General features: G+C 41.6%; 1 protein-coding gene across 3 annotated transcripts in view; it reads left to right on the top strand.

The window, feature by feature from the left end:
* Positions 1–13465, top strand: part of LOC137383913 (cleavage and polyadenylation specificity factor subunit 7-like) — a 124561-nt gene that overhangs the window by 48248 nt on the left and 62848 nt on the right. For 2 of the 3 annotated variants that reach the window (XM_068057300.1, XM_068057298.1), the window contains exons 8-9: positions 4903–5056; positions 5324–7673. In XM_068057300.1, coding sequence (XP_067913401.1) covers positions 4903–5056; positions 5324–5699 — 530 coding nt within the window. In that variant the 3' untranslated portion in view covers positions 5700–7673. Of the gene's footprint in view, positions 1–4902; positions 5057–5323; positions 7674–13465 lie in introns of those variants that run through there. The other variant, XM_068057299.1, reaches the window with a different exon arrangement.

Raw genomic sequence — 13465 nt, forward strand, 5'->3', positions numbered from 1 at the left:
AATGTTCCACCGCTTTTCAAGAAAGGATATAGAGAGAAAACGGGGAACTACAGGCCAGTTAGCCTACCATCAGTCGTTCGGAAGATGCTGGAAATTATTATTAAAGAAATCTTAACAATGCACTTGGAAAAGCATAGTATGATTAGAACAGGTCAGCATGGTTTCACTAAAGGGAAATCCTGTTTGCCAAATTTGTTAGAGGCTTTTGAGGATATAACTAGTAGGGTAGATAATGGGGAACCAGTTGATTTGTAGTATACCTGGATTTCCAAAAGGCATTCAGTATGGTGCCAGGTAAAAGATTAATAGGCAAGATAAGGGCTCATGGTGTTGGCGGTAATATAATAGCGTGGATAGAGGATTGGTTAACAGACAGGAAGCAGAGTGGGCATAAATGGGGCATTTTCAAATTGGCAGACAGTGAATAGTGAGGTGCTGCAAGGATCAGTGCTCAAATCTCAGCTCTTTACACTCTATATATTAATGATTTGGATGAAGAGACAGAGTAATGTATCTAAGTTTGCTGATGATACAAAGCTCAGTGGAAAGATAAGCTGTGGGGAGGGCATAAGAGATATAGACATGTTAAGTGAATGGGCAACAAGATGGCAAATGGAGTAGAATGTAGGGAAGTGTGAAGTTCACTTTGATTGTAAAAATAGAAAAGCGCAATATTTTTAAAAGGTGTGAAACTGCTAAGTGTTGATGTTCACGACTTGGGTGTACTCGTATAGGAAACGCATAAAGTTAACATGCAGATGCAGCAGGCTATTAGGAAGGCAAGTGGAATGTTGACCCATATTGCAAGGGGATTAGAGGACAGGAATAAAGAAGTCTTACTAAAACTGTACAGGGCTTTGGTGAGACCGCACCTGGTGTCTTGCATGCAGTTTTGGTCTCCACATTTAAGAAAGTATATACTTGCACTGGAGGTGGTGCAGTGAAGATTTACTAAATTGTTCCTGGTGATGAAGGGGTTACCCTGTAATGAGAGGCTGAGTAAATTGGGAGTTTAGAAGAATGAGAGGTGATCTAATTGAGACGTACAAGATTCTGAAAGGGCTTGATAGGATAGAAGCTGAGAGATTGCTTCCACTGGTTGGGGGGGTCTAGAACAGGTTCACAGTCTCAGGATAAGGGGCCAATCGTTCAGGACTGAGATGAGGAGAATTTACTACACTCAAAAGGGTTGTGAATCTTTTGGAATTCTCTACCTCAGAGGGTTATGGATGCTCCATTGTTGAATACATTTAAGGCTGGATAGATAAATTTTAGGTCTCGCAGGGAATCAAGGGGTATGGGGAACAGGCAGGAAAGTGGAATTGAAGCCCAAGATCAGCCATGATCGTATTAAATGACAGATCGGGCTCAGTGGGCCATATGGTCTACCTCTGCTACTATTTCTTGTGGTATTGTGAGGCATGGGAGGTACAAAGTTCCCAATCACTGCTGCAATCAGCTTCAAATGTGGAATTAGTTCATAGTCTTCTGAGTTCAGTTCACTTACCTGGCTAGACTGTGGAGGAATTTCCTTGTTTTAAAAAAAAAAAATTGGCCAATGTCTTAGATTGACACATCTGCTTCATATGTTTCTCCGAATCTAGGCTTTCCACAGTTTGACAAAAATTATACAGTTTTTCAATGAAAGCTCTTTTACTATATATAATATTGCCATCCTCTCCCGATTACAGTGATAGCAGAGATCGCAAACAAAAGTAGATTTTTAAAATTTTATAAGCAGAACAGTTAGAATAAAACAAAAAGGAAATGGTTTGCTTCAATTTTTATGTAAAATTATTCTGAATATTTGTGTAACTATGGATTGCAGTAAAAATCCTAAAATTTGAGTAGCTCTATTACTGTAATAGTGTTAGTGTTAATGGGAAACAAACCAGATTATTTTTTCCAGTGAAATGAATACATTCCCAAACCAATTGCAGCCCAAGAGTTAAATATTTATGGTTAGTTGGATGGAAAGAAAGAACTTGCATTTAAATCGCACTTTTTCACTTGCTAGGGATGTCACAGCACTTTACAGCCAATCAATCACTTTTAAAATGTACTCACTTGTAATGTAGGTTGCAAACATTAAAGACTCTGACTTCGCTAGTGATGAGTATTGAGTTGCAGTTAAATTGCTAGTTTTGAACACTATCAACAACAATTGCTACTTATATGGTGCCTTTTAACAGAATAAAATGCCCCAAGGCACTTTAAAGGAGCATTGTAAAAGTGTGTGACACCAAACCACAAAAGGAGATATTGGGTTAGATGACCAAAAGCTTGGCCGAAGAGATAGATTTGAAGGAGTGTCTTAAAGGAGGAAAGCGAGGCGGGGAGATGTAGGGAGGGTATTCCAGAGCTTCGGGCCGAGGCAACTGAAGGCACAGCCACCCATGGTGGAGCAATTAAAATCAGGGATGCACAAGAGACAAAAATTAGAGGAGATATCTTGGAGGATTGTGGGGCTGGAGATTACGGAGATAGGGAGGGGGCAAGGCCATGGAGGGATTTGAAAACTATGAGAATTTTAAAATTGTGACGGTACTTGACCAGGAGCCAATTTAGGTCAGCAAGCACAGGGGTGATAGCAGAACGGGACCTGGTGCGAGTTAAGACATGGGCAGCCGAGTTTTGGATGACCTCAAGTTTACAAGAGTGTAGAATGTGGGTGACACCAGGAGTTACTTGGAATAGTCAGGTCTAGAGGTAATAGATATGAGTGAGAGTTTCAACAACAGATGAGCTGAGACGGGGCCAAAGTCAGGTGATGTTACGGAGGTGGAAATAGGCATGAATGAGTTCGGAAGCTCATCTTGAGGTCAAATATGACACCAAGGTTACAAACAGACTGGCTTAATCTCAGACTGTTGCCAGGGAGAGGGATGGAGTCAGTAGCTAGAATGGAGCTTGGAGCAGGGACTGAAATTCATGGTTTCAGTTTTCCTAGTATGTAATTGGAGGAAATTTCTCATCCAGTACTGGATGTTTGAGCAGTCTGATAACTTAGCAACGGTGGAGGAGTCGAGAGATGTGGTGAGGTGGAGCTGAATGTCGTAAGCATACATGGGAAAACTAATGCTATGCTTTTGGATGATGTCATGGGGCAGCATGTAGATGCCAAATAGGAGGGGCCAAGGATAGATCCTTGGGGACATCAGAAGTGATTGTGCGAGAATATGAAGAGGAGCCATTGCTAGTGATTCTCTATGATAAGATAGATGAGAATAGAACCAGGTGAGAGCAGTCCCAACCAACTGGACAACGGTGGAGAGGCATTGGCAGAGGATGGTGTGGCCAACTGTGTCAAAGGCTGCAGACAGGTAGAAGAGGAGGTGAAGTTTACCTTTATCAGTCACATAGGATGTTATTTGTGACTTTAAGAACTGTTTTGCTACTGTGACAAGGGCGGAGACCTCATTGGAGGGATTCACACACAAAGTTCCAGGAAAGATGGAACTGTATTTTGGAGGTGACAATGTGTTTACTGACTTTGGAGAGGAACGGAAAGTTGGAGATGGGGCGGTAGTTTGCATGGGTGGTGGCGTTGTTAGTTTTTGTAAGAGAGGGGTGATAACAGCAGATTTAAAGGAGAGGGACAACACCTGAAGAGAACCATTTACAATATCAACTAACAAGGGGACCAGGAGTGGAAGTTGGCTAATCAGTTTAGTGGGAATAGGATTGAGGGAATAGGAGGTGGGTCTCATGGACAAGATGAGCTCAGAGGCCATGAGGGGAGATAGGAGAGAAACTGGAAAAAGATAAGAGTTTAGGGCTAGGGCAGGAGGGAGTATTATAGGAAATTGGGACAAGTGGGCTAGTGGAAGGGAGGGATACAGCAGAAGTAGCTGATTGGATGGTCTTGATCTCAGTGACAAAGAAATCAATGAGCTCCTTGTTGGAGGGACGAGGGGCTTAGGAAAGTTTTCAGTAGCGAAAAGAAGTTGAGGGTGATTTTGCATTCCAAGATGATCCTGCAGTAATGAGCAATTTTAGCAAACGGGAACAGAACCTGATTTGTGTTTTAAGTGATCCAACCAGATCTGGCAGTGGATGGCTAAACCAGTTGTCCGCCATATCCTTTCACGTCTGCGTTCCTTGGACTTAAAGGAGCGAAGATGAGGGCCGTATCGGGCAATGGCCAGGGTGAGAGAGACTGGTCTTTTTATTGGGGAGTGTTAGAAGTGGACGTGGGGGTGCGCTTAAGCAAATCAGTAGCTGCAGAAATGTTGTGGCAAACAGAGGGCCAATGGCTAGATAGTTGAGAGAAAGTGCAGTTGTAAGTGAATTGGGTAGTTTTCTCTGAGGAAGATACAGAAGGAGTTGGGTTGGGGTGTAGAAGGGGGATGTGGGTGAATAATGATGTTGGGAAGTGATCAGGGATGGTCTTATCTATGATACGATGGGACTAGCAAGACCACATGAGATGGCAAGGTTGAGGGGTGGCCATGAGATTGGGTTGGGGAGTTTACATGCAGGGAGAGATTTAGGTAGGGTAAGACGACCGTGATTGAAGGAGAGAGAACATGATTAGTTAAAATGGAGATTGAAATCGTCGAGGATGAAAAGTTGTTCGGTGCAGAGGCTGAGGAAAGCAGTGAAGATATCTTAAGTTTTGTTGTACTTGGGCAGTGAAGAATGATTTTTGAAAGAGGCGAGAGGGGTAAAACAAGGTGAGATGCTTGAAGGAGGAGAAAGTGTCGGAGCAGTCGGGGGTCAGGCCAAAGTGTGATCTGGTGATGTGCCACAGCACCACTGCGGGGTGGCAGCTGACCATGTATAATTTTAAAGTGAGACCACGGCACATTCCAGTTTTTCCATCTTAAAGTGGGAACATAATTTTCTTTTACTCAGAATAAGTAAAAAAAAGTTTAACATTTTTTGCTACTTGTGTTTCAGATGACTCTTCAGAAGATTATGGGACTCTACTTAGCCTTGTTTCTTTTGTTAAAAAGTCTAAAGCAGTTGCAAAGGACAGTTACAGGGATTCATTAAACTGTCCTCCAAATCAGCTTCATGGAGGAGAGGCCAAACCATACAGCTCAGGCTTGCGGTAATGTTTTTCAGGAAATATTCAATTAGCTAGTAAATGCATTAATTACAAAAAAATTGTTCTTGTATTTGCAGCATAGAATTTTGCTATCCATGAACTTGTAACACACAAATCTTTAATGGTAACTGATGAAAGACATATGGTTGCTGATAATTTGCTAAGGCCCCGAAAGCCACAAGAACACGTGCAAGAAGACATTCTATTTGCATCTATTGATGCAGTAAATGGTCTATAATAATGGGCTTGCATTTTACTTCTCTTAACAAGGGAGCATGAATATCCAAGACAGAGAGGAAATCGGAGATCTGGAGAAAGAAGTGGATCTATGAGAGGTCGTTCCAGAAGTCCAAGTTCCTGTGATAGTCATTATAAAAAGGAAAGAAAGGATTATGATCGAGAGAGGAAGCAGAGTCATCAAAGAATTCACTTTGAAAATTCTCCACCGAGAGATCATCATTCGGGCAGAGAGCGAGGTCAAAGAGATCACTTTGACCAAGAAAGGCCTTGTGACTCTATGAGGTATTCCTCTAGAAGTAGTGATTCTCGGCATATTTATTCTGAAAAGCGTGGAAAGAGACAAGATTACAGTCCAGAAAAATATTGTGGAATAAAACGAAAAAAGGACCGAGAGTACCAATTTTAATGGTATGTGTGTTGATTTTGTTGTCTTTACCTGGACTTGAGACCTATATATAGTAAAACATTGAATCTCTTGTACATGAATCCACCGTGATGAACTGAACTCCAATCTTCCACGTAGGATTCCAACAAAATCTATTTTCAAATAGTCTGTATAGATGTGTAGCAAATAATGTTTGTGTTTATAAGATGGATTGAAGAACTGTTACTCCTCACATTTTCAATTTTTCTCCTTTATTCAGGTCCCCATATGCCATTCTTACCCTTAAACAAGAGGCTGGTGACTTATTACAGTGTCTCTACCATCAGTTAGTGGATCATAATTAAATGACATTAATTGATTGTACAAAATCCTAGTGTGGGTTTTTAGTAATGAAGCCACTCCTTTTTATTGTAAAATATTTAGTCTTTTTTTTTGGGGGGGGGGGGGGGTGCGGCGGAGGGGAAGAGGAGAGAAAGTGGAAAATGATTCCTGGGACACCTGGAGTTAATGGGAAAGCACTGAGTTGTTTCTTTTTGCTCTGCTCGAGTAAATAGTGGTAGAAAGTTGGTTAATATATAGACGTATATGGAAGTAACACCACAAATAGGCCGTCTGGTTCAACCAGTCCGTGTCTGCATTTACCCTCTATGCAAGTAAGGCCTAATCACTTTTACCCATCCTGTTCACACATCTCTTTTCCTTCATCCACCTATTGATTCTAATCTTAAATGTTTGTGTTTTCTGCCACAACTATTAATCCTGGTAATCCTGGCAGTGAATTCCATAACCTCAACATTCTTTCTGTAAGGAAGTTTCATTGTTCTCAGAACTAAATATCTTGCATATAATTTTGTATCTATGATCATTTGTTCTAAGTCCCTCTGCTACTAGAAACAGTATGCTTCTACTGTTCATCCTATAATAATTTTAAATACTTCTAAAATCTGTGTTTTTTGATGGAAAAAGCCTCAAATTTCCAGTGTTTCTTTGTATTGCATTTCCTAATACCTGGCAGCATCGCAATGAATCTGCTTTGCACCCTCTAAAGCATCACTATCATTGCAATAGTGGAGACCAAAATTGCACATAGTAGTCAACTGAAATTTTATTAAGGTTTTGTATGGACTCATCCTTACTACTTGGCTTTTATGTTCTATGCCTCTTGTAATATAGCAGAGTTTCATTAGCTTTCCTTAAGACCTTTTATCACCTGTAGAGGATGCCTTAAACGTCCTTTAAATCTTTAGCTCCAAATCTCTCTGCTCTTCCACAGCATCGGGTTATCTTCTATTTACAGTATAATTCCTGTAAATTTTTTTAACCAAAATGTATCAACAAACTTACTGACATTAAATTTTAATCTGACACTTTTTAGTATGCTCCCTGTCTTATCAGTATTCCTTGCAGCTTTTTTTCAGGCTTCTAAAGAATTGGCTGTACCGTCAATTTTGATATTTTCATATTGTCGCACTACTCCTTCTAGGTCTGTATCCAAATCATTGGTATACACTGAACAAAAGTGTCCCCAGATCGTGACCCTGTGGGACACCAGGATTTATTTTTCAACGGCTCTGGAATACTGCCTGTAACTCCTCCTTTCTGTTTCATCCTTCTAACCAATGTTGAATCCAGTTTACTATGCTCCCCCTTAATCTTCTCAAAAATCTGAAAGATATCTTGTTGAGACTTTCCTAAAGTCCATGCACACTACATCAGTGCGTATGCTGATTGTTAGGCTACCTGTTTTGTGTTGACTTTTGATGAGTTACACATGGGGAAGTTGTAATCTTGTGGATACATGAAAGATAATGCTAGCCTGTAAACCCTTGTAATTGAAACCCTTACTTCTCTGTATTGTAATCATTACTAACAATGTTTCAGACTTTCTGGAGTACAAATGTCATCAGTGATTGTTCGTGTAACTGTATGCACTGAGAATGCTGTTTTTGTTCTGCAGGTTTGTTTTTTTTATATTAAATCGCAATTTCAAGGAAATTTAATGCACTTCTGAAAAGAATTCAAAATAATGAGAATATTGGGCTTCATTCCAGATAAATCATACTTTGAAAAGACATAGTGGCTTCAGGGACAATGCTGGACAGATTTGAAGAAATAGTTTCATAAATACCTATTAAGATTATCTCTGCCATTGTAGCAGTTCCCACTCCAGATCAACTTTGTGTTTAAAAGGTTGACCTTTTTTAGGATTTGACTCTGCTGCCTGCAAACATACTATATTCTATTGATGCGTTACTAATATCGATTGTTTCCTGTTGGTAATTTTTTCCACATTTTTGAATGAAACAAACTATTCAATGCCTTATGCAATTCAGAAACTTAGACATCAGAGGATAATTCCATTTTTGTATATTGCTACATTTTTATTAGAATATTTGTGCTCTATTGGAATTTTCATTTGTGTATTTTTTTTGTTTATTTCTGCTACACTTTTCATTGTACCTTTAGTAGAATGACTGAATCAGCTTTATAGTATATGGAAAATGATGTGCGTCTGTGTAACTTGAGTAAAAGATTCAGTAAGTATGAATTTTAATGTTTTAAAATATTAAGCACCAAGAGGAAATGCATTGGCTATGGACATAATTTTTTTTAACTTTGTGTTCACTTGTCAGTTACTCAATGTCAGCTGGTAAGTGAAATGGTCTGCAACCAAGCTGATATATCAGACATGTCAATGACCAAATTAACTATTGATATTCAAGACATACAAATGAAAATTAGTGTTGATTTTGATGAACTAAGCAATACTCTCCAAAAAATGAACTTAGCAGCATATTTAATGAATGAAAATGCTAGTTTTTCTGAATATTATCTCAGCTGAATTCTGCACAATCTCTTAAACTGGTTTCTGGTTAGGGCAGTTGGTGATTTTCTGGACGCGTTTATTTAAGCTGTCCTTGGAGGATGGTGGGATGAGGGGTGTGGTGTGGGTGGGGTAGGAACTTTTCCTGCTGCCATTCCCCATGCTACTGTGGCTGAAGTCATTAAAATCTTTTTTTTTGGCTTGCTGCAATTTCAAATTGCAGTGTGAGAATGTGTGTTTGGTTTGTAATTTATCCCTGACAGCATTGGCAATCATCACATCCCACACTGTTACCAATTTGAAAAGTTGTGTACCTTACCTCCAGCTGACAGAAATTTTGAATAATAAATGTGATGAAACTTTGGAGGAATTAAAGCTTGCTTAATTATTTCTTGTATTTTTTTTTAAACGTGCTCCAGGCTGATACTGGTAGTGCATCAGGAATGATCATGGATTTTTTCATAAAATTGCATAAATATCAAATGTTGGCATTTTATGACCGATCATCTTGTCCTTTTAAATCCAGTGCATGTACATTACAAACCCACAGGACAGTTTGAAAATAAAGCACAAGGCAACATTGCTAAAGTAAATTGAATAGGTTTGGATAAGATTGGGTGACTAGTAAGCGAGGTGATGGTCAGCTGCCTGATATCGAGTGGAATGTCCAAACAGTTTTGACACTGTGGCCTAATTTGCAGCTCATTAATGGATTGGCAGCATGTTCCCAGCAGTGTCTAGCAGCTTGCCTATTTGAGGAGCAGCATTTCTGCTGATCATGGAAAAATCTCTTAGAAGAGGGGTGTAATTTCACTAGGAGGAAATTGTGTCTGATGCAGGAATTGATTTCGAGGCAAGAGCCTCTAGTTTCAGCCATTGAGTTCTAGTGGTCCTAGAGGAGCAGGTGAGGGCAGGCAGGCAGGTCCTCTTCCTCTTGGATAATTAAGGTTCCTGAACACTCAGCAGCAAGCCTGGAATAGTAAATACCTGAACCATCATCCAATAGACATGGGGCCAGTGTGTGAAGACGTCGCGACTTGACTAGGTCAGCAAGTGTGAGACTCGCCTTCCTGTCTTGGTCACTGTATTCATTGCTCGTGATAGGTCTGCTCTGCATTGGGGAGACCAAACGCAGACTGGGTGACTGCTTTGCAGAACACCTTCATTCAGTCTGCAAATGTGACCCCGAGCTTCCAGTCACCTGTTATTTTAATTCTCCACCTTGCTCCCTCTCTGACCTTCTGTCCTTGGCCTGCAACAGTGTTCCAATGAAGCTCAACGCAAGCTTGAGGAACAGCACCTCATCTTTTGACTGGGCACTTTACAGCATTCTGGACTCGTTGAGTTCACAAATGTTAGATCATAACTTCTGTCTCCATTTTGTTTTGCGTTTCTTTGCTTTTTTTCCCCTCTCGTTTCTCTTCATTCTTTTACTTTATCAGACGGCAATAATCCTGTCATTCACACCTCTAGACACATTTTTCTTTTTCCCAGTACCATTCCCTTTGGCCTAGCACCATGAAATCTTTTTTTTGCCATTTTAATCTCTCCTGCCCTCCAACTGCCGCATACCTTCTGCACACCCTTCATTCCCCCCTCTTTCCCCTCCCCCTGCCCCCACAGCTTTTCACTTGCTCAAAACCTATTCCATTTCTAACTTTTTCCAGTTCTGATAAAAGAACAATGACCTGAAATGTTCACCCAGTTACTCTCTCCACAGATGGTGCCAGATCTGCTGAGTATTTCCAGCATTTTCTTGTTCTTATTATAAAGAGCATTCAGTTTTGCAAAACATTTCTTGGCTCCGGGAAAGATGGTATATTTTTTCATTATACCATAATATATTGTTACATGGTCATATAGCTTCACTCATTGCACAGTGGAGTATCCTTCAAACTATGGGAGCAACAATGTATGAGATCCACTAGTACAGATATAAATTTGGTGGTATAACAGTAGTTGGCTTGGAAATTGACACCATTGTTCTTTAGTGCAGGAGAACTAGTGAATTTGTACTGTGGTGCTTAATTTATGCTCTGACCCCATTTCGGCCAGTGATCGTTAACCACATTTGATCTGCAGCATCTTAAAAGCTGGAATTTCAGGTGGGTGATGGGAAGAGTGCAGGCAGGGGAAGCAATATGTAAATCTTTTCTTTTGGTAGTCTTATTGTGGTGCATTACATTATATATTTTAGAGCAGATGTGAGTGTCTCATAGGCACCTAGCATTCTATTGCTTCAGGTCTGATCTTGCAAGAGGACTGTCAATTCAGTCATGTCCATACAGTTTTGTAAATAATGCAACATTGAATTAGGTCCGTCTACTTAGGTGTTGGTTGTACTAAACCCTTGAGCAAAAACTGGGTTTTCCCTACAATCAGTGAAATCAGGACACTATAATCCATCACTAGATGAATATATAGTCTTGATGAAACATGGGAGATGCTCAAATCATTGTACTCTTCTAAGCATTTAGTAACCTTTACATTTAGTTCACAATTTCTGTTGCAGTTGCACAGGCTATATACAGTGGAACCTCCCATTAATCCTTATTCCTGCCTGTATTTTCTCTGCACAGTCTTGTTGCATATTGTTGTATTTCATTTCCTTTTTATTGGTGAATAAAACTACATAATGTTTCTTTATATTGTCTTCATTTCTTTATCCACCATATAATTGTGTAAAATTTGAGGACCGTCATTAAGCTGCCACTTCCTATTGCCTGCTAGGGGAGTCTACCATTATGGATGATGACGGAGATTCCACTGTATAGAACACTTTTAAAATATCTCTCGTGGGTGTGCTAGCTGTGTAGTATAGGTCTGGTCCCCTAGTACTAATTCAATTGTTTAAATAAATGGATTCTGACTGAGGTGCAAGTTGCCTGCTATAAGGCAGTACCAATATACATAGTACTAATTTGTTTTACATATATAGTGTGCATATGCTGCAATATTAAAAGATATTTCCATTTGCTTGATAATGTTGGAGACGGGGTGGGGGGGGAAGTTTTATGCAGGCACCACGGTGTATTTGGTGGCATGCGGAGCAACATAATTAGACGGGAGTTGTTTTTTGGATTCCCGATGGCAGGATATTTTAGAGGAATTAAGTTGTCGGCAGGTTTGCGACGTTGGGGGGGGGGGGCGGGAAAGAGGACGAGACGCTGCTTTCTCTGGGTGTGTCCTGAGAGGAAGGCCCTGGGCAGCTGGCATGTGCTCCTCTTCTGTGTGCACGATGGCACCTGCCCCTCTCACTGAGGGCATGGAGCACCTGGAGGGAGGTCCAGGTTCCTTGTCCCCCTCTCGCTTAGACTCTGCTGCATGGACCCAACGGCAACAGTGATGGAGTGCAGGTCAGATAGCATATGGGTCAAGTGCTCAACCAGACTCTGCACTGAGGAAACCATATGGCCTGAGACATGGCAGACGTTGGAGCTTGCATGGACTTCATGTCACGTGCTAAGCCATGCATGACCTCTGGCATCTGACCTTTTCCACCTGGCTTTGCACATGCAGCAGACCTCTCGTTGCAACAAACGGAGGATCATCATGGTCATGGGGCTCAATAGGGGCCTAGTACCCAGCAGTCCTCCGATTGTTAGGGGACCCGGCGGGCACCTGCTTCCTCAGCTACTGGGAAGTGTCTGTGTCGTGCGCACCAGCCTGTGAGCCAGATTCTAATCTTAAACCCCACCCCCACGGACCATGTGGATGTATCTGCGTTGGCAGAGGTGGAAGAGGCAGGTGTTGGTGCTTCCTCTGGGGAATTGGCTTCTTTTTGCTCCCCAGAGGAGGATTCTTGGGCCACATGGTGTTCTGCTACTCCAGTGTGGGCACCTGCAGTGGAGACCCAAACAAAGGCACTTTAAATATGCGCTCATGTGAGTTCATGCAATTTCCTTCAGTTTCCACAGCTGCAAGAGCAGAGATGACACTTCATCCTTCTGCCTGTGGCTCTTGCCTCGCCATCTCTGCTTGCCCTGCCTCCCTCCTCTCGCGATCTCAGAGGTCTCCTCCTCAGCTGTGTCAACAGCCTGATGTCAGGGACCCCTCCTCTCGTCTTTGCACACTCGCGCTGGTTGTGGCTTCATTTCTCCTGCAACAGACAGTGCAGATTTAATGACATGGCAAATGATGCATCACAACCATTGCATACGTACATCAACGTCGCTCATTCTGCATTGGCTTTCGCACGACCCATCCAATCTCTCAAACGATGTCAATCTTCATTTAGTTGGCACCAAGGCTGCTCAAGCAGTCGACTGTATTTCTTGAGTACCTTCTGCCTTAAAGACACCTAGCCATGGAAGCAATAAATGGAGCAGCCTTGCCAGAACCACTTACACTTGCTGATCTGAGTAAGTCATTGATTCACTTGTGGCACTATGCCCATGTTCTAAGTTACCCCACGGTTTGAGACCTCCTCTGCTACCTCTAGACAGGCTGCCTTGTTGGGACAGGAAGGTCTTCTGACTCAAAAACAAGAAATGCTGGAATCACTCAGCAGGTCTGGCAGCATCTGTGGGAAGAGAAGCAGAGTTAACGTTTCGGGTCAGTGACCCTTCTTCTGACTCCATCTGCAGGGAAGAGGACCTCCCACCTTTCCCTGATGGCATGGAGAACCTGCAGGGAGGCATCACTGAACTGTGGGGCGGGATGTTGCCTGCTGGTTGTCATTTGATTCACTTTTTGACTATAGGGAAAATAAATCATAAGTTGTTGAGTTTCACAAAATAGGGGAGGCAAAAAACATTTTGATTTAAGTGAAAGCTTCAAGTAAGCTATTCTGAAGATACATGAAAAGGAAGGCTGCTGCTCCTTGAGGCTGCAAGCACAGAATGATTTATATCTCTGGCGATCATGGTGCTTGGGGCAGTGACAGCGGATTCCACCAAAGAAAGGCTGACCCACCGCATGATCCCATGTGTTCCCCATGCCTGTCGCCGCATGACTAATTTAA

This window comes from Heterodontus francisci, chromosome 25, assembly GCF_036365525.1.
Source record: "Heterodontus francisci isolate sHetFra1 chromosome 25, sHetFra1.hap1, whole genome shotgun sequence".
In the NCBI taxonomy this organism is placed as follows: Eukaryota; Metazoa; Chordata; class Chondrichthyes; order Heterodontiformes; family Heterodontidae; genus Heterodontus; species Heterodontus francisci.